This window comes from Antechinus flavipes, chromosome 1 (genome assembly GCF_016432865.1).
Source record: "Antechinus flavipes isolate AdamAnt ecotype Samford, QLD, Australia chromosome 1, AdamAnt_v2, whole genome shotgun sequence".
Taxonomy (NCBI): domain Eukaryota; kingdom Metazoa; phylum Chordata; class Mammalia; order Dasyuromorphia; family Dasyuridae; genus Antechinus; species Antechinus flavipes.
The window spans coordinates 48367487-48388206 of NC_067398.1; the positions used below are offsets into that span (position 1 = coordinate 48367487).

Consider the following 20720-nt stretch of genomic DNA (forward strand, 5'->3'; position numbering starts at 1 on the left):
ATCTTGCTTTTGTTGTATTGGCACCTCCAGAGTTACCTCAGGATTTGGTCAAGCAAACACTTAACAAATGCTTTGCTTTGAAGTATTCAGAGGGCCGCCCTGGGAAACTCCTTGACGAATGGAGGGCATCCTTCCCCCCCCTAACCAGAGGGGGCAAGCAGCCTGCAAGTCTTCTGGAAGTCTCGGAGAAGATTCCACCCCTACTCCCTCCTTTCCTTCCCCTGCACCGAGACCCAGCCATAGCATGCATCGAGTTGTTTGCTCTGGCCAGCGAGTTTCCAGGGATCACGCATTCTTCAATTCCAGCTACGAATCGCAGAAACAACCTCAAGCCGCAGCTAAAAATCGGAAACTGCGTGAAAGGAACCCGAGCCTTCCGCTTCCAGGGCGCCTGGCGTTGTGACCCGGAAGTTCCGGTTCGCCTGACGATGTAACCGGAAGTAGTTCTTCGGGTCGTCAGGCGTTAAGCGCCTCCAGCAGGTAACGGGGCTGACTGTCCCGGAAAGAGGTGGAGGGAGCGCCAGTGACTGAGGGAAGGAGGCCGATTCATCGAGAGACCTAAGTGCACGAGTCGGTCTTTCTTCTCCCCTGTGCCGCGTGGTGTCCACGAGCGCGAGCGGTTCCACGGGAAGGAGGGTGGGGGGAGGGGGGTAGAGAGTGACCGGTGGGGTCTCCCCGCCACGGCTTTTTATTCTCGAGGGGAGGACGGCGGGAGGGCAGCCGTTGCTCCCAAGGTGATCGGAGCTCGCCGCCGCTCCCCTAGCCGGGCCTCACTGAGACCCCGCCCCCATCTGGCCCTCAGGGGCGGGGCAGGGATCTCGGCTGTCTCCTAGGCCGGCCCCTGGTGAGGCGAAGAAGAAGGAAGAGGGGAGAGACGCTGCGGAAAGCCCTCTGCCCCTTCCCGGACCTCCGCAAAGGAGCCGTGGGCGTTCCTTTCCCCCAGGACCCCGCCCCTCACCCTCTCTTTGCCGGCCACGCTAATTTTGCCGTTTGTAAGCATGGCTTTTTAACTCACTAGCGATCCTGAGAGGCCTGGGCCCGGGCTTCTCCTTGTCGAGTGCTGTGATCGGCTTCTCCGAGCCCGTTTTTCCTTCCAGTCTATAGCCGAGAGCAGGAGTGACCGCTCGTGAAGAGGTGCCGGCATGTTTGAGCTCGAAGCAGCTTGCGAGCAGCTCAATGAAGTGAGCCTGGAGAAGCAGGCGCCTGCCGGGGGAAGTGTGGAGAGCCGCCCGGACCTCGGCCTCGACCCCAATCCTACGTCCGGGCCTGTGCCCGTGCCCGGCCCCGACCAGCTCTGCGTTACGATTGGGGCCACTGTGCCTACCGGCTTTGAGCAGACGGCCGCCGATGAAGTAAGGGAGAAATTGGGCTCGCAGTCCAGAATCAGCAAAGACCGAGGCAAGATATACTTTGACATTTCAGTGGAGAGTCTGTCCAAGGTTTGCAAATATACTAAAAATTAATATATGTTCCAACCTGCCTTCATCCTATATCCTTCTCATATTCTAAATTATTTCTCTGACAGTATTATAAATGAATAAAAGATGTGCCATGGATCCCTTACCTACTTTTGAAAAATACTGACCACGTAATCCGAGACAGCCGATTCTTGTGACTTGCTTCTTAATGGCCTTGGGCACTTCCATCACAGTGTGTTGCAAAATAGTTGCTGATTTGGAGTTTTTACTCCAATCATAATCCTAGATCTCTTCCAAAAGTATGTGGTGTTATTCAGTAATATCCAGCACTTCATGACCCCACCTGGGATTTCTTAGCAAAGACCATTTCCTTCTTCAGTTAAGGATGGGGAACTGAGGCAAACAGGATAAGTGACTTGCCCAGGATTACAGAACTACAAACAGCTGGATTTGGACTCACGGAAATCAATCTTCCTAATTCCAAGCCCAGGACTCATCCATTGCAACACTTAGCTGACCTCAAAATTAAGATTAGTAGTCTCATGGATCTAAAACTAAAAAATAATCTTCATTTAAATCATAAGATTATAGAATCACCTTAGAGGCCATCTAATTTTCTGCCCTCATTTTCAAGTTGAGGAAACAGACCAATAGAAATATATTAATTGCTTTACGGTCACACTAGCTGTAATTGGCAGAAATCTACTTAACCAATTTTACAAATCTATGGCTTTACAACCATTAAAGCTGTTTTATCTTTAATTACTAATAGTTCCTCTACTAAATTGTCTTCATCCAGTGCCTAATTGTGTCATGGAAGTGATTGAATTCAAAGGTCACTCTGGCAAGTCCTACTAGACTAGAAAGGTTTCATTGTATGGATATGGTGTTGGATTGCTTTTCTGCATTTCGAATTAAGTCAATGACCCACCCCCCAAAAAAACAACAACAAACTACTCCACCAGCATACATTGAGTTATATAGGCAGTACCTGCTTTGGTGAAATAATAGTTTATTGACACATTAACAGTTCAACCCCGCTTAGAGTTTACATAATATTTTAAACTTAATGTATTTTTTACATTATGCTTTACATTAAACTTAGTTGTATTTATCTTTTCCCCACTAGATTAAATACCATGAAAGAAAGCTTCATAGCTGCCTTTATATACCCAGTATTGCATTGCACATAGTAGGCACACAGCGAATATTTCTTGAACAAATAGCCTTACTCTCAAGAGAAATTAACTAAAACATTTCTTTTTTTTTTTCCCTAGGTTCATAGTCTAAGATCAGTTGATAATTTATTTGTTGTTGTTCAGGAGTTTAGAGATTATCAATTCAAAGAAACCAAGGTGAGTTATCCCAAGTAAATTATTTTCTGCGAAGAATCTTTTCAGTTCATACATTCAGTGACATTACTATGTCTTTTTATAAAGTGGGATTATATGGGAACTTTTAAATTATATTCATAAGATTGGGGTTTATGACAGTTTTGTTCCAACAGTCATTGTTTAGTGAGGACTAAGTTTTTAGAAAATAAAAACAGATTGCTTAGACTCTTAGGAAATAGATTGGATTCTGGCATGATTTAAACTAGTTCACTGTATTTCCTATGAAGTATTTGGTTAACTTAGAGAACTGCCTCATAATTACTGGGAAAGTTCTAAATTAATTGGCTTAGAAAAGGGAGATCAGATCAGAATCAAGATAAAATTTCAGAACTACAGAAGGGAAAATTCTTTTGTGGCTGCAAAAAAAATGCAAACACTTTAACCTTGTGAATTTCACTTAAAAATAAAACTTTGTACAACAGGTAAATCATGCAGGAAAATTTATAATTCAGAATTCTTCTGGTAGGTATCTTAGAGATGGTCCTAAAGTGACAGTATTTGATATTAATAATGGAATCCTACTATTTTTGATCATTCAGGTAATGAATTTGGATAGCCTAGTCTTGGGAATTACTGGAAACTAAAACTTAAGCTACTGACAAACTTGATTCTATTTTGTTTATCTTTTGACAATACTAAAATATTTTTTGATGAATCAGTGAATTTTATAATTCCATAATTTCTATAAATTGTTTTGCTAAGAGTCCTCAACTACATTAAAGGCTTTAGGGTGTTCTTTTCTTCAGGAATTTCTGTTCAAATACTTTTACTTTTAGATTTTTTTTTTTTAAATTAAGAGCTACAATTTCATTCCTTATTTTTTCCTTCAGTTTTTATTTTTGGTTTTTTTAGCCCCATACTTGGTGGCTATTTCATTTACTTTTCTGGGATTCTAGTCTAGTTAATTCTGAATTACTCTTTCTCTGCAGCTTAAGTCTATCTTACCACATAGTAGTTCTTTGTTATAATAGTTTCTTTGTTGATCTTTTTTTTTCCCCTCAGCTTCTCTACTGTTTTATTTTTTCTATTGGGACTTCCATGTAGGAATTTATTTTTCTTTGAATTCAAGTTACTTAGTTTCCTTGCTAAATATCTGTAGCTGTTTGTGAGATGTTGAGCTCAGCTTTTTTGTCAGGAAAACCATTATTCTCTTTTTCCCCCCAGATAGTAATCAAGCAGGTCTCATACCTGGTCTTTCTTTCCAGAGGGAAAATTGTCTGCTTTCTTTTTCCTAGAGCACTTTCCCAAAAGGGGCAAGCTATCTAGATTTGTTTTCTGAATAATTAAAAGCAGTAGAATGTCATTATTGGTATCAAATATGGTCAATTTAGGACTAGGGCTTAGAGAACTCGCCATGATAAGGGATTGCAGAGGTCTGAATCAACACTAAGGGATACTAAAAAGCACAACAAATTAGTAGGGTTGCTGGAAAAAAATCTTTGGGAGACCTTTACTTTTGGTAATTAGCTCCAAAAACTTTCTGATTCTGTAGTTAACTGTACCTTCCACTTTGTGGATCAGGAAGACCAAGGTATGTCATACTCAGGGAGCTGATTCTCTCTTTTTTTTTTTTTCCCTATGGTAATTATCCTCCTCTCTCTCTCCTTTTCTTGCTTTCTTTTCTTCCTCCCTCTCCCCTCCCTAATGGCAGATCTTTTTTTGACCCTCTTGCTTAGAACTTCACAGTAGTTTATTCTTTAGTTATGTTACAAAATAAGAGTCCAAATGATTCCATGTTTATAAAATTAAAAGTGCCATATCCTCTCCAGTCCTTCATGGCCTATTTTAAATGAAAGCTTTCCCTGATATCCCAGCCAGCATCAATCACTCCTTCTGAATTCCTAGAACCCTGAATTCCTAGAATGTCATATGGACATTAATTATCTGCTACCTTGAACTGTTAGTTATTTCATATATGTATATCTTGTTTTCCCAAGGACCATAAGCTTTTGAAAACAGTGGTAATTTTTTTATTTCCCATAGTGCTTGGAATAGTGCTCATTGCTTAATTGTTGCTTAAATGAAAGTGCCTGAGAAATATCTGGATTTTGGTTTTTCTTTTTTAAAGGAAGATGTTCTAAAGGATTTTGAAGATTTGGCTGGGAAGCTTCCTTGGTCAGACCCTTTAAAAGTATGGAAAATCAATACCAGCTTTAAGAAAAAAAAGACAAAACGCAAAAAATTAACTCAACAAAATACTATATTCAAAGAAAAGATGGATGATGGACAAGGAGACATGGGAGATGAGAAGCAGATCACCAATCATACTATGGAGGCAGTCTTAGAAACCATTGAAAACCAAGATGGTACCATTGGTGAAACTCCCATTTTAGCTTACAATAAAAAAGTTTCAGAAAAACCATCTGCCATTGAGAACAAAAGAGTTAATGAGATCCCCAGAGATGAAGCTGAACCACAAGTGCTCAAGTTCCGAGTCACCTGCAACAGGGCAGGTGAAAACCATAGTTTTACATCCAATGAAGCAGCAAGAGATTTTGGGGGAGCTGTTCAGGACTATTTCAAATGGAAGGCTGACATGACCAACTTTGATGTAGAGGTACAAGCTATCTCTTTGCAAATTTGGGTGTAATTTTTGTGGTTGTACAGCAAAATTCCCTTAGAATTATGGCTATTTAAAAGATTCAGGATTCTTGAGTCTTCTCATAGAGTTGTTTGATTTGGAAGAGACCTTAAAGGACAACCTAGTTCCACTCCTTTTTTCATTAGAAAAGACTGAGGCCCAAGGATGTCACACAGCTAGTTAGTGACATCCAGGTTTGGAAAGAATTTATAATCCTAATTTATAGTCTAGTACTGCCAACTATACCAAGTTGCTGTCTATACTGTTGCAGCTGGATGAGAGGGCCTGGTTCAACCCCAGGTTCTACCTTTTATTGCCTGTGTGATGTTGAGCAGTCATTTCACACCCTTAAGCTTCAGCTTCCTTCTTTGATCTCACCTGACTGTTAGGAACATCAACTCAGATGATATATATATATATATATATATGTAAAGTACTTTGCAAACATAAAAGGACCAGCTACTATTTTCTTTTATAACTTGAACAAAAATGCAAATGACCTGCATATAAAATTTGTAGTTGAGCTATAAGTGAACAAAATAGTTGGTTTCTTTCATTGACCAAATCAGAATCCCAAAAACTCAACAAAGTAGAATGATGAACCAAAACTATAAAAATAACATTTATGGAAATTTAACTTAAAAATTAACTATATAATTTAAGTACCAGCAAAAAGTATGATGTTAGTGTCCCCAAAATGTATGTGATCTTAGGGTATATTAATAAAAGTACAGTATTCAGAACAGGGTAAATAGTAGTTACCCCATCCACTGGTCAGACCATAAGTGGAAAGCTGTGTTCTGTTTTGATTGTCACATTTAAAGAGAGACATTGTTAATCTAGAAGGAAGTCCTGGAGTGGAGACAATATGGATTGTGCCAAAGACATGTTGTTATATATGGGGAACTAGGTAACATTTATTAGCTGCAATCAAGAAAACTTCCTGAGAAAAGTAGTTAAGTATATGAAGAATTAATTTTTGTAGATTCAAAGAACTGGAAAGGTCTGGTTCAAGGAAGTTAAAAGATAGATAACATGATATAGTGAAAAGAACAGTGGACTTGGATTTAGGAGACCTGTATTCAAATTTGGTTCTGCTACTTTCTTGTTTTGTGTAGTTTGGAAAAATGGTTTCTGAGGCTTCCTTTCCCCCATAAACATGTTTCATTTATTTAGAACAATATAAGTAGTTACTGTTATCATTGCTTACTTCTCGGGATATGGAAAGTTCTGTGAGCTATTATCACAGCTCAATAAAAGGAAGACCTTTTAAAAAACAGAGTGAGTTCCCTGAGGAGACAGCAGGTTTTCATCATTGGCTGTATTTGAAATAAAGCTTTGCAGACTTGTTATAGAGGGGACTCACATATTAGGGAGGGAGGAAAGTGGGCCTTTAAAATTCTTTTCAACTACAATTGTATTATTCCTATGACATCTAAGGAATTAATTGTTTTGTGATGAGGCTGAAAGAACTAAATAATTAGTTGGCACCATAGGTCAGAACCTTCATTAGTGAATAGAGTCCATAAATATGTAAAATACAGTTGGTTTAATTGATCTATCTCTTTCATAGCGATGCTGTGGGGATGGATGAGACAAAATGTACATAAAAACATGTTGACTGAAGAAAAAAACACCATCTAGGTTAAAAATATTTTGAGATGGTGTCCTTTTGAGCTCAAAAATCTAGAATATAGTTCTATAAAGTTTTGTTTGCTAATATTATGGAGTCGTCCCTTCACATACTTTTAGCTCCATTAGTATTATGTTATGTTATTCCAGATAAACCAAGTTATGGAAATTTGAAACATTGATTTCTTTTAGTGGTATATACAATTTGAACATGCCTAAAGTCCTGTTGATTTACCTTGTTGAACCTTTTCCTAGGTTCTCTTAAATGTCCATAATAATGAAATAGTTGTGGGCATTGCATTGACAGAAGAGAGTCTCCATCGAAGAAATATTACACATTTTGGTCCTACAACTCTAAGATCCACTCTTGCTTATGGCATGCTCAGGTAAGTGACTTAGTTTGACATCCATATTGGATAACAGGCAACTAGGTAGCACAGTGGATAAGAACTCCTGCCCTGGAGTCAAGAGGACCAGAGTTCAAATCCAGCCTCAGACACTTAACACTTCTAGGTGTGTGACCCTAAGCAAGTCACTTAATCCCAGTTGCCTCACAAAAAAAATTTAAAAACTGAGTGACATCTTGAGCATGGAGTCAATGAATTAAACATCTGAGTACACTGCACTAAAGCAGTCATAGTCCATAGTAAACATAGGCTTTAATGGTGTCTCTAGCTTAAATTGCATCACTCTGTAGATCTGAGCTCTATGTGATTCTGGGACAATAAATGTGACGAATTATTCACCAAATTCTTTCCTTTTGAGAGAACTTGTAAGAATTTGTATTTCAACATTATGGCCTTTGGAATCTGTGGTTTTTGCTACACTGTAGAGAAACATCAAAAGAAGACTTTACTAGGGGATTATTATAGTCAGAGAATAGTAGCTTCAACAATTAAAAGCTGAGCATCTGTGTTCTTTTCTTAAATCTGCAATTCTATATATTCCAATGAACTACTATCCTCTTAACACAAAAATAAAGTATTTTTCCATATCTTCTAGATACTAGTAACATTGTTTTCTTTTGGGGAAATTTTCATAGAACTACTTATTTTATTTGAAATTAATTTTACATTTTGCTTTAATTTCCATTTAAGTGCCATAATTTAAGTAGACATTTTTACCTTCTATGATAACAATTGGGATCATGATGAAAGAATTAATTATAATTTTCATTTGCTTAGTAACTTGTACTTTTCCAAATATTTTCACTTACTACCTCATTTGATCTTCATGAACCCTGTGAATCCTTTGAGATTACTAGAGTAAGCTGTTTAATTAGCTACATTTCCATATGGGACTTACCAATTTTCAGAGTATAAATCCTATTTTTCTTCTCTCCCTGTAGGTAATCTCTTCCTTTTTTTCCTCCTTATATTTGCTTTCTTTAATATCTTAACCTCTTCATAAATGAATTCCATGATTAGGGATCTGAAGCCTTGGTCTCACTACACAATTCATGGTTTGATCTTGGCATGTAGAAGAGAAAAATGGGGTCATTTGTTCAGGGAGGACACTTTTATTCTTCATACCCTCCAATGCTTAATTTAGAAACCTTTGATTTTTGTCAGTTTTCAATTGTGTTCTCCGAGATGTAGCTACATGATGGTTTTAGTTTTGGCGAGGCAATTGGGGATAATTCCAGGGTCACACAGCTAAGGAAGTGTTAAGTATCCATACAACTACTCCCTTTAAAAAAAAAAAATTTTTTTTACATAAAATATTTCTAAGCACATCAACTCATCTAATGTTTCTTCATAAGCTTGACTTACCAAAAAGTCAATAGAGAAAAAGTAAACCATCTCCTATTAAAATCAGGGCCCATTTGTAATTTAAAGTCACAGAGTGGTAGGATTTGAGAGCTGGAAGTGACCAGGAGCTGTTCCTTCCCATTCATGAAAGTACAACCCATTCATGAAAGGAATCCTTACTATAAAATACTAGACAAGTGACCATGAAGGGATCATCTCCAAGAAAAGGGAGCCAAACCCCCTTTCTCTGGATAGGCCATGCCACTTGGATAAGGCTAACTATTAGAAGTTTTTCATGATATCAACTCTGAATTTACATCTTTACAACTTCTGCCCATTGTTCCTGGTATTCTGACAAACCCTCAACCTGAAAATTGCCATCATGCCTTCTCTTCTGCTAGATAAATATCTCCATGTCCTTCAAATGACTTGAATTCAAGGCCCTCTACCACCCTCTTCCTATCTTGAGTGGTTAAGACCTTGTCCATGTTTGAATCTTGAATTGAGTATCTGTTCATATTTATTTGAAATTTATGAAATTTACCTCATTATTCTAAAAATACATTTTAAGATTTGAATTTTCTTTTGTGTTTTTTTTAACAAAGTGAATTGAGAAAATTGTTTTCTAGTAAAATCCATTTTGTGTTTAAAGTTAGATATAAGCAAAATTTAAAAATAGTATTTAAGTTATATCTCTTGTTTTTTCTGTATCTGTCCTTACCCTCTCAGAGAGCTCTTTTCAAATAAAGATTTCAAAAAAGAAATTCAGCAAAACTAATCAATATTTTTTAAAAAATCTGACAATATATGCAATATTCCACCCCCATACCTCTTTCTTTGAGGCCAAGTTTGTTCTTTAAATTTTTGCATTTTAATTATTTTAAAGTTTATCTCTTTTCATTTGCATTGCTGTAAGCCTTCATGTTTATTACCTGGGTATATTTCACTTTTTAATCTGTCTTTCCATGTATTCATTGTGTTCATTGTTTATCTCAATACATTGGTACTCCATTACATTCAGATACCACAGTTCCCCAATTGACGAGCATCCATGGGGTTTCTAGTTCTTTGTTACTAAATGAGTATTGCTATAAATAAATATCTTGGTGTATTTGGAGTCTTTTCTTTGAAGACTTTTTTTATTTAAAGAAAAAAAAAGAATTGTAGTGTTAGTATATTGGTATTATAGTTTTTCTGATTCGTTTTATAAGTCCCTGATTTTTAAAAATTATTTTCCCTTAGACTATTTGCTTTTTTCCCCCTAGGCTTTGTTCTCCTCAGCCTACTGACATAATAGTAGATCCAATGTGTGGAACAGGTGCCATACCAATAGAGGTAATAACTTTTATATCTAGCTTTTGAATTAAATAGTAGTAAACATTTAAGATACTTAACTTTTTTAAATTAAATTTTATTTTTAAAATTTAGCAGGTCAGTTTTCTCTCCTGTTCCTACCATCATTGGGGAAAAAAGGAAGAAAAACAAAACCCTTGTTCCGTAAATCTAGACTAGTCAACTAAAAAAATTCTTGCCTTGGCCTTGTTGAAAAACTGTATTTTCTTATGCTCTATATCTTTCCCCTCTGCCTGCCAAAATGTGGGTGGCTAATGGGTGCCTGTAGAGCAGAAGTGTTTGACCAGAAGTGGCTCTTGATTATGGCCATAACCAGATTAAAATGAAATTGAGAAGTATGTTAAGAGAATAGAATACATAAAAATAGTAAGTATAGACTCAGAAATATTTATATCCAGTTTAGTAACCCTATTTTTATTTAAGTTTGATACCACTGGTCAGAATCATTTTGGTCCTTGTGTTAAAGGTTCTTAATTTCATAAAATATTCTTCCTGAAGCAGAGATTTAATGTCATTCCTCCTCAGAAATATTCAGTCATTTCTTCTTTCCTTAGAATCCAATACAAGTTCTTCACTTCAGCATTTAGAAGTTACTTGTTTTTATAGTGTTACTATATAAATTGTTTTTATTTTGCTAATATCACTGTTACAGCTTTTTATCAACAAAACATATGCATGGATACTTTTTCAACACTGACCCTTCCAAAATCTTCTGTTCCAACTTTTCCCTTCCTAACCTCCACCGCTTCCCCTAGATGGCAGGTAGTCCAATACATATGTTAAATATGTTAAAATTTATGTATACCTATTTATACAGTTATCTTGCTACACAAGAAAAATAGGATCTAGAAAGAAAGAAAAAAAAAATCTGAGAAGGAAAAACAAAAATGCAAGCACACAATAACAAGAGTGGAAATGCTGTGTTGTGGTCCACACTCATTTCCCACAGTTCTCTTTTGGGGTATAGTTGATTCTCTTCATTACTGAATAATTGCAACTAGTTTGAATCATCTCATTGTTGAAGAGAAGCACGTCCATCAGAGTTGATCATCATATAATTTTCTTGTTGCCATGTGCAAGCTCATATCACTCTTCATCAGTTTATACACATTTCCCTAGATTTGAAAGCATACCTGTCATCATTTCTTATGTCACAATAGATCACATTACATTCATGTACTATGTTTGGCCATCCTCTAAATACCACCTTAGTTTTCAATTCTTTGCTAACACAAAAAGAGCTTCTATTAATATTTTCATTTATACAGATCTTTTCCCTCTTTGAAATATAGACTTAATATTGGTATTGCATCAGTTTTGTTGAATATAGTTAAAAATTATTTTCTACAATAATTGGACTAATTCACAGCTCCATGAACAGTATATATAGTTTACTTCCAACATATATAATTTTCTTTTTTTGTGTGAATTTTGTAATTTGAGGACAGTGAAATGAAATCTCAAACTTGTTTGCATTAGTTATCTGGGATTTTTTTTTTTTTCCACATGGCTAATGATAGTTTGGATTTCATCCTTTGAAAAATGTCTGGTCATGTACTTTTAACCATTTATCAATTGTGGAATGACTCTTATTCTTACACATTTGAATCAGTTTCTTACACAAATTAGAAATGAGTCATTTTTCAGAGAAGCTTGCTACAAAGACTTTTCCCCCAAATTTACTGATTCCCTTCCACTTGGTTTTGTGCAATCAAAATTGTATGTTATGCCAACTGTGAAACTTTCCCTTATGTATGAAGTTTTCCGTATCCATAGGAAGCTCTGGATGGACTGGCTAAAACACATAAAGTCAGTTCAATTACCAACATGAGTCTTATCTATAATAAGAGCTCCAGAGGAGTCCTTCTCAAGCATTGGTGTCACACTTATATAACTTATATATTGATAGAATTGACAGCAATTAACAAGATAATTAAACACATAAGCATAGTCTGTTTCTTGAAAAAATGGGCATAATCTCAGCTAGTAAGAGGGTAACACTTTTAATGAGTTCTCTAGGATGGAATAAGTCTATGGGCAAGAAGAAACCCTTTAGACTTTTTTTTCCTGAAACTAAAATATTTCACACTAAAAGGTTCTTGAAAATGAAGTGTTTAATCTCAGACAATCTTCCATCTTCCACATAGCTTCAAAAATACTTTTCAAGAAAGTATAGGTTTGATGGTGTCACTCCTCAAATATTCAGCAAATTCTTATTGCCTTTAGAATCTAATACAAATTCTTTCCCTATCTTTCATATTTTATATCATTGCCTTTTATACATCTGTGTTCTAGCCAAATTGCCCTATTTGGTGCTTCTTAAACGCAGTATTCCTTTATCTCTGTGCCTTTGTGTCTCCTTACCTGAAATATATTGTCTTCTATATTCTTGTCTCTCAGAATCCCTAGCTTCCTTATTGATTTTTTAAAAATTTCACTTCCCACAAGAAACTTTTTTGTAATTTTTTTTTTTTGAGATTTTAATGTTCAATCTAGCCCCCCCTTACCACACTACTAGGAAACTTTTCCAAGATTGTTTTTTGTTTTTATATTTATATCCTAACATGTAGCACAGTGCTTCATATGTAGTAGGTATTCAGTAAGTGCATATAAAATTTTAATTTAACTTGCTCAAAAACTAAAAGTGAATGAGAAATCTTGTAAAACAGAATAGTATTAAATGGTTTCCCCTGCTATTCAGTATCAGACTTGTTATTCACTTCACATTTTTATGTATTATCTAGAAGAAACCACTGTGTAGTATGTTCTGCTTTTCAGCAAATAGTAAGTTCTTCCATGTGGAAAAATCTCAAACCACTGAAAACCGAAAACGAACAATAGGAAAATCTCATAAGACTCTCATGAGATGGATAAACAAATGTTAGCAGGAAACTTGTCCTTATAAGAAGTATCCCAGATTATAATTAGAAGAAATCTACAATTAGAATGATATAATTGTTTAAAAAAAAACAAACAAAAAAACAACCAGAAGAGGTGACAATGAATCATTACAGACTTTTCCCTAAAAGCATGAACTCCTAAAGACAGAAATAAAAAATATTAAACATCAAACAGTGTATTCAACTATGGTGTGTCAACCTCTCAAATATTCTGTGTAATTCTGGTCATCTCATCATTATGAGATCTCATTCATTACAGAATTTTAAAGCTTAAGGTGACTTTAGAGATAATCTAGTTCTAAATCTGTCATTTTACCAGTGACACCATTATTCCCTCTCTAACCCAAAGGCATGTAGTAGCAATGGCAGAGCCAGAATTTGAAAATCCATTTTACAAATACCAGGCTAGTCCTTTTTCCACTTCACGGTGTTAAATCCTAAAAGCATGAATAGGTTCAAGAAAGGTTCATGAGTGGTGGCTGTATCACTGGTCATGAAAGAAATGGTGATTTACTGCCTATACCTTGTGTCTGAAATTGATTATCTAGAGGTTGAAGTGTCCTTGACCACTAGTCAAACCTAAAGTGGTAATCATGTTTTTTTTTTTATTTGACTTACAATGTTTCTAAGTTAGCATTAACTGTACCAAATAATATACCAATATAACAAAAAAAAAAAAAAAAAAGGCATGGTATAGTGACTTTTTCCAAATACTTATAATACAAACTTTTCCATCACTATCAATAAATATAGATTGCATTTCTTCCAATAAAGATAAAAGGGCTTTACCCTTTTTCATTCCTGCCAAAATTGTTCTTTGTTCATTGAATAACAAGACTGGAATGTTAAAAGTACTTATGTATTAACCCATTTCTTTTCCATTTATGAATTTATAATATTTGCTTTTGGTTTTTAGGGGGCTGCTGAATGGCCTAATTGTTATCATATTGCTGGTGATAATAATCCCCTGGCTGTGAAAAGAGCAGCAAATAACATCTTGTCATTATTGACAAAGAGTCAGATTAAAGAAAGGTAAAAATAAAACTTAAGTATAATACGTTTATTGAAAGAAAATCACTATCAACATGGTTCTTTGCAAACATGCTCCATGATAATCCAGTTTAGCTTTGATTTTCCTACCACCAACAGTGCTAAAGGATTTTTCATTTCATCCCACAGTAAAGCATTCTGGGGCCTGCCCATAGATGCTATTCAGTGGGATATCTGCAATCTGCCTTTGAGGACTGGTTCTGTGGATATTCTTGTCACAGATATGCCATTTGGAAAGAGGTAGGATATCAGAAATAAATGTAGTCATATGTCATTTAATACGGCAATATTTCAAGAGATCCCAAAACTTGTTCTAAATTAAGGACAAGCCAGAGAAACAATTTCTTTTGCATTATTATATATTAAATTGTCTCCATTTGTAAGGTACAGTAAGTCTATTCTTGTATAAAATTATATGCTCTTATAATTCAGAAATTTAGGAAAATTACAAATTTCCCTCTCAAGCCACATGAGAATTTTAAATTCATCATTTTAGAGATAATAAAGTTGGTATTGATGGAGATGATAGTACATGTGATGTACATGGTGCTTTTTTTTTTTTTTTAATTTAAATTTTATTTTATTTAATAATAACTTTGCATTGACAGAATCCATGCCAGGATAATTTTTTTACAACATTATCCCTTGCACTCGCTTATGTTTCGTTTTTTTCCCCTCCCTCCCTCCACACACCCCCCCCCCAAGATGGCAAGCAGTCCTATATATGTTAAATATGTTGCAGTATATCCTAGATACAATACATATTTGCAGAACCGAACAGTTCTCCCGCTGCACAGGGAGAATTGGATTCAGAAGGTAAAAATAACTCGGGAAGAAAATCAAAAATACAAATAGTTCACATTCATTTCCCAGTGTTCCTTCTTTGGGTGTAGCTGTTTCTGTCCATCATTTATCCATTGAAACTCAGTTAAGTCTCTTTGTCATAGAAATCCACTTCCATCAGAATACATCCTCATACAATATCGTTGTCGAAGTGTATAATGATCTCCTGGTTCTGCTCATCTCACTTAGCATCAGTCCATGTAGGTCTCTCCAAGCCTCTCTGTATTCATCCTGCTGGTCATTCCTTACAGAGCAATAATATTCCATAACATTCATATACCACAATTTACCCAGCCATTCTCCAGTTGATGGGCATCCATTCATTTTCCAGTTTCTAGCCACTACAAACAGGGCTGCTACAAACATTTTGGCACATACAGGTCCTTTTCCCTTTTTTAGTATCTCTTTGGGGTATAAGCCCAAAAGAAACACTGCTGGATCAAAGGGTATGCACAGTTTGATAACTTTTTGGGCATAATTTCAGATTGCTCTCCAGAATGGCTGGATTCGTTCACAACTCCAACAATGCATCAGTGTCCCCATTTTCCCGCATCCCCTCCAACATTCATCATTATTTTTTCCTGTCATGATGTACATGGTGCTTTAAGATTTTCAAAGTGTTCTATAAGGATTTCACATAGTTCTTAGGGTAGGGGTAAATGTTATTTCCATCATACAAGGGAGGAAACTGAGACAAACAGATTAAGTGACTTGCCCAGGTTCCAGACTGAACATCTGAACTTGGATCTTCTGACTCTGGAACTAAACTTTTGTTTCTCTGCTGACATACCCAATTGCCTCTGCATTTTGCAGCTAAAACATGGCTTTTACTATAAGAACAAAGAAATAGAGGTTTCATGTGATGATAGAAAAAGCAGGTGGAGATTAAAACAGTAAGGAGCTCTACTCTACCTTCTCAACTCCCATTATACAGGAATTCCTTCCCTTCCTCCTTGTCTCTGTCAATTGTGGTAGAGTAGAAGTCATAAAGAAATTACTGAACAAATTGTAGAATGTGTATTATGGTATGTTACATATATGTAGGACTTCTTGGTCCAAATGAATACTTTGTTTTATCATCTAGATGCTTCAGAATTAATGGTGTCTTTATATCATTTAGCTTCTGAAATTCCCTTTTTCCAGTTGCTCAGAATCATTATTGCATTCTGTAGCTGTTAAATATTCATTTCCAAGTCATTTTTAAAAAGTATAAAGGCATTTCAGAATCCATGCCAATTTTCTAAGCATATTGGTAGTTAAGATAGCATGCAAGATTGCTCTGGTTTCTGATATGAAAGAGCCCTGCATTGCTAGTCTTAAGTCAGTGAGAATGTTTGAGACTTATCACTTTTAGTATAGACTGGGTTTTTTGTGTGTGCTATAAAGTGGAATATTGGTCCTTGACGTCGACTGTTTTGTAGGATAGGATCTAAGAAGAAAAACTGGAATCTCTATCCATCTTGTCTCCAGGAGATGAGCCGTGTCTGCAGACCTGGGACAGGCCGAGCTGTGCTACTTACTCAGGACAGGAAATGCTTTTCCAAGGTAATGTTCTTTAAATTGTTCACCTATAGAATCCTTACATACAAGTAGAAAACCTTCATTTTGGTTAGATGGTAGGGGTGTTCCTAGATGCATAGTTTTTCTCAGATGGGGCCTGATGCCATTTGGATTGCAAGGGCATTGTTAATGTAATAAAGTATAAAAGTATTTTTAAAAGTCATAAAGTATAAATAATGTAGTAAAGTAAAATAAATAAATGTAATTTTTAAAATGGGTACTGTGGTTTTGTTTCCACAGGCATTATCCAGAATGGGGCATGTATGGCGGAAGGTGCATACTGTCTGGGTGAACATAGGAGGTCTTCATGCTGCAGTTTATCTTCTCAAACGTACCAGTCAAGTATTCATTCACCCTTCAGAGATAGAGCATGAAAAAGGAACATCTTGAGGAAAATTAAGACTGTCTTTTCTTCATGTCTTTGTCTTTGAAAATTATGTTTAATGTGCCTCCCACAACTGAAAATGTCTGAGACAGCATGAGGAAATGGTTATAAAATATGCAGAAATAGTAACAAAAATCTAATTTGTCACTGCATCCAAACTAGTCTGAAGATAATCCTGTAACAAGAATGTAGAAGGTGAATATTGATATTAGTAAACTTAAGTCACATTTCCCCAACAAACCAAGGAGTGTAACTTGTTTCTCTTAAGATGGCCTTAAGATGTTGAGAGATTGCTTAAGTGTTTTTCTCATGTTTACATAATTTTCTGTTTTAGGTCTACCTCTACAAGGCAGATTTTCCATTGTAATTCTTGGGAAAGATACCTATCACAGTGCCTCAGTTTACAATTCAGTAAAGAAATAGCCTTACTTTAAGTGGCACTCATTCTTTCTTGTTCCCTCAACTTAGTTCATTTTTAGACAGCATGCACATTACTACCCTGGAGCAAGAAGAATGAAGAAGTCACAGGACATTGAGGGAAATTTGCCATCTGCCTTACAAAATGAAGTATACTATGCTCTTTGCCTGAGTAATTTAGTGTTGGTTTTTTTTTAAGGTGGTGACTAACTTGTGCTAAACCATTTGTTTTATAACAAAATGCATTTTAACATAAGTCATGGGACCAGGTTAAATTATATCAAACTAATTTTGTTTTTAAGTATAACTTTGTATTTGAGTTGTACAGATACTAAAGTTGATGGGGCAGATATGTCACTTTATTAGGCTCTATTTGACACTGGAAAGCATTTTTGGTCATTTTAGAGGAAGAACGTTATATAATTTGGGGGTTCTTTGGTTGCCTTTTTTCCATAATGAGCAGTATTTTTGTTGGCATGTATTTCTCACTGCAAACTACACAAATCTGTACAATTGAATACCTCCCACTCAAAGCAGATGAGAGTGAATCCTTCCCACAAACCATGTAATTGGTCAGGGTTGGTATAAGCTAATTTATGTTCAATCATTTCCCACCAGTTTCCAGATGTATTCAACTTAATCTTTTTATGCCATGTTACCATAATAAAGTTTTACTTACCTTTTTGATGTCACATTTACAAGGAGAAAATAACATTTCTTCATTTTAGACAATCCATGTTAACCACATAGCTGATGATTCTTAACTTGCTTACTTTCACTTGAAATTAAGCATAATGCTTTTCAAAATATTAAGCCCTGTATTAGATTTTAGTCATCAGAGCCCTAGCCCAAAGTTCTGAGTTGTCTTCACTCACACCAACCAAATATGAAATTCTGACAGCAAACATCATTTGAACTTTATACTAAAGTACCAGCCATAAGTTCAAGCAACATATATTTTTAACTTGTATTGGTTGAGCTTGTGTACAAATATAATTTTTTTATCCTTCTTAGATAAACCATTACTGCAAAAATATCTGTAAAAATAGTTTTGACCTCACTTAATATTCAGTACAATGGAATAATAATAATTTTAATAGAAATGTGACATGTAATTCATCTGAGACTTATATTCAAGATTTCACAATATAAAATCAAATTATATTTGGCCTTATCTTAAATGTGAGTGTTAACTGTGAGGTAATTTTTGTTAACGTTGGTTGGAGTTCACATTGTTTTGTATGGGAATAGATGGGAGGTGTCCAATATTTTAAGGATTCTTTTCATCACTTATTATGGATTACATCATTGAGTTCATTAGTCACAAGTTACTTTCATGCTCTAAACTGATTAAAAATAGGCAAAGACACAAAGATAACATACTTTCTCTTCTAAGTTTCTTTGTCAAATAGTTTCACTAGAGTGGTTTGCCATTGCCTTCTCCATTTCATTTTACAAATGAAATAAGAGTAAAACAGGGTTAAATGACTTTTGCAGCTAATCAGTATCTTGAGACCAAATCTGAATTCAAAATAGTAATGTTGTAACCAGTGATCACAAATTTTGGTCCCTAGTACCTAGTAAAAACATTTAATGAGTAACTGAAAAGAAGGTGGAAGGCTTCTCTTAAAAAAAAACTTTATTCTCATTTCTACATGATTTATTTTCCAATGTGTCATCCCTAAGAGCCAATCTTTGACAGGGAAAAAAAAAAGCTAGATTAATGCCTGAATTATATGCAATGTTGTATACCTGTAATCCATCCCTTTTTCCCTTTGCCAGAAGTAAGGAGATGCTTTCCTATAGTTTTTTAATACTAAATTTGGTTATCTTAGTTTTATAACATATAGTTCTGTTCTTGACATTTCTATGGTGGTTGTTGCATATGTGTGTGTGTATAACTCATTTTTGATGGACTGACAGAACCAGTCCTTGAATAGACTGAGACAGAAAAACACCCAGGACTCGTTAGCAGTGAGCTAGTTCAGAATTGCCATATCTCATTATTTTCTCGTTAGTTTTTTCCTCTTTTTTTCCCTTTAAATTTTGAATTCCCTTTTTCTCCCTCCCCTATTCCTTAAGACAAGCAATTAAATAGAATGTGTGCAATGATGCAGAATATTTCCATATATTAACCATGTGGCAAGAGAAAGATCAACCCTCCACCCCTACATTTTTTAAAAAGTAGGCTTCAATCTGCATTTGGCATTATAACTTTTTGGAATTGTCCTGGATCACTGTATTTCCATATCAATATTTTAGTCGACCCACAGTGATAAAAAATTTGCTGCTTTTTTTGACACAGCCCATTCTACTTTAGGACCAATAATTATCTGCATATTTTTATTTCCACTGATAGGACCTCCTGCCTGTCTGCTAGTTCTGCCCTCTGGGACAAATTTAATAATCCACATGGTGACAGCCCATCAAGATACTTTAAAAGACAGCTTTCATACTTTGTCTTTTCTCCATGTTAAATTAGCTGCAGTTCTTTTCAACTGATTTGTACTGCATAGTCTGAAATTTTGTGCACAAGCATGTGTGCATGTGTATGCACACACTCTTCCCCCCCTCCCCCCCAAGCATTGGTTACCTTTCGAACATGCTTTGGCTTTTTGAAGTTATTTGTATGTTTAAAAAAAAGAAACACATTTCAGAGACAAGAAGTTTATTATTGTGGCAGTTTTTCCAAGATATTTTTACTTTGTTAAAATATTACCCAATTACAGGTTAAAAACCTCTTTTAACATTCATTTTTAAGATTTTCAGTTTCAAATTCTTTCCCTCTTACATTTGATACCAATGATACATAGTGTCTTGGAGTTCTTGGAATACTGTTTCTTCTTGAATAAACTGAAAAACAAGGCAACCCTTAATGTTCAGCAAGAATCTTTTCCTTAGACTTACATATATGAGTTGTTTTCCAGGGTAACAATGAATATTTCTGCTAATGCTTCTTAAATGAAGTACTTGAAAATATCATCAACTCCTAATCTATTCAATGTGTGGAATAATTATTTTCTTTTGTCTACTACTATATGACTTCGTGTTAGAATTGGGGACAGCATTTCCCTTTCCTCTCCTCCCAATAAGTCAGAATTTAGTGTTTTTGGTGTACAAAAGAATATTCTTAAAAACCAGAAGGCCCAGAGACCACAGGATAAATTGTTCACGGAATGGTGTGGCATGATGAATTAGAACTTAAACCAGGGAACCTGGAATGGCAAAGGAACACATTTGTATAAGGTACATTTCAAAAGGCAACAGCATCCTGCTGATGAGGATACAAAGTTTCAGGTCTAGATGACAGGACAAATGGTAGTACCAACTGATTTAAATGAATTAAGACTGTTGAGGAATAAAGATGCTTTTGGCCTTTTTGGGTAACTGGCAGCATCCAAGTCTTGTCCTGAAGAATGCTGGAGATTTTTTAAAA

At 35.6% G+C, this 20720-nt stretch overlaps 1 protein-coding gene across 2 annotated transcripts; it reads left to right on the forward strand.

Moving 5' to 3' along the window:
• Nucleotides 1–400: 400 nt before the first annotated feature.
• On the forward strand, nt 401–20153 carry THUMPD3 (THUMP domain containing 3). 2 transcript variants are annotated; one of them, XM_051981571.1, is made up of 9 exons: nt 410–1439; nt 2696–2773; nt 4881–5369; nt 7281–7411; nt 10042–10111; nt 13946–14061; nt 14209–14319; nt 16344–16467; nt 16723–20153. In XM_051981571.1, exons 1-9 carry the CDS (start codon nt 1143–1145, stop codon nt 16870–16872), a joined length of 1566 nt encoding a protein of 521 aa, XP_051837531.1. In that variant the 5' UTR covers nt 410–1142; the 3' UTR covers nt 16873–20153. The 2 variants fall into 2 exon arrangements, with proteins under 2 accessions (XP_051837538.1, XP_051837531.1); XM_051981578.1 differs by lacking the exon at nt 14209–14319 and having other exon boundaries at nt 401–1439.
• The last annotated feature ends 567 nt before the right edge of the window (nt 20154–20720 follow it).

Excerpts from the sequence above, each read along its gene's own strand:
- THUMPD3 (XM_051981571.1), top strand. The coding sequence starts at position 1,143 with ATGTTTGAGCTCGAAGCAGCTTGCGAGCAGCTCAATGAAGTGAGCCTG. Across the intron at positions 5,370-7,280 it reads TGACCAACTTTGATGTAGAG|GTTCTCTTAAATGTCCATAA; the intron begins GTACAAGCTATC and ends ACCTTTTCCTAG. Across the intron at positions 14,320-16,343 it reads GATATGCCATTTGGAAAGAG|GATAGGATCTAAGAAGAAAA; the intron begins GTAGGATATCAG and ends ACTGTTTTGTAG.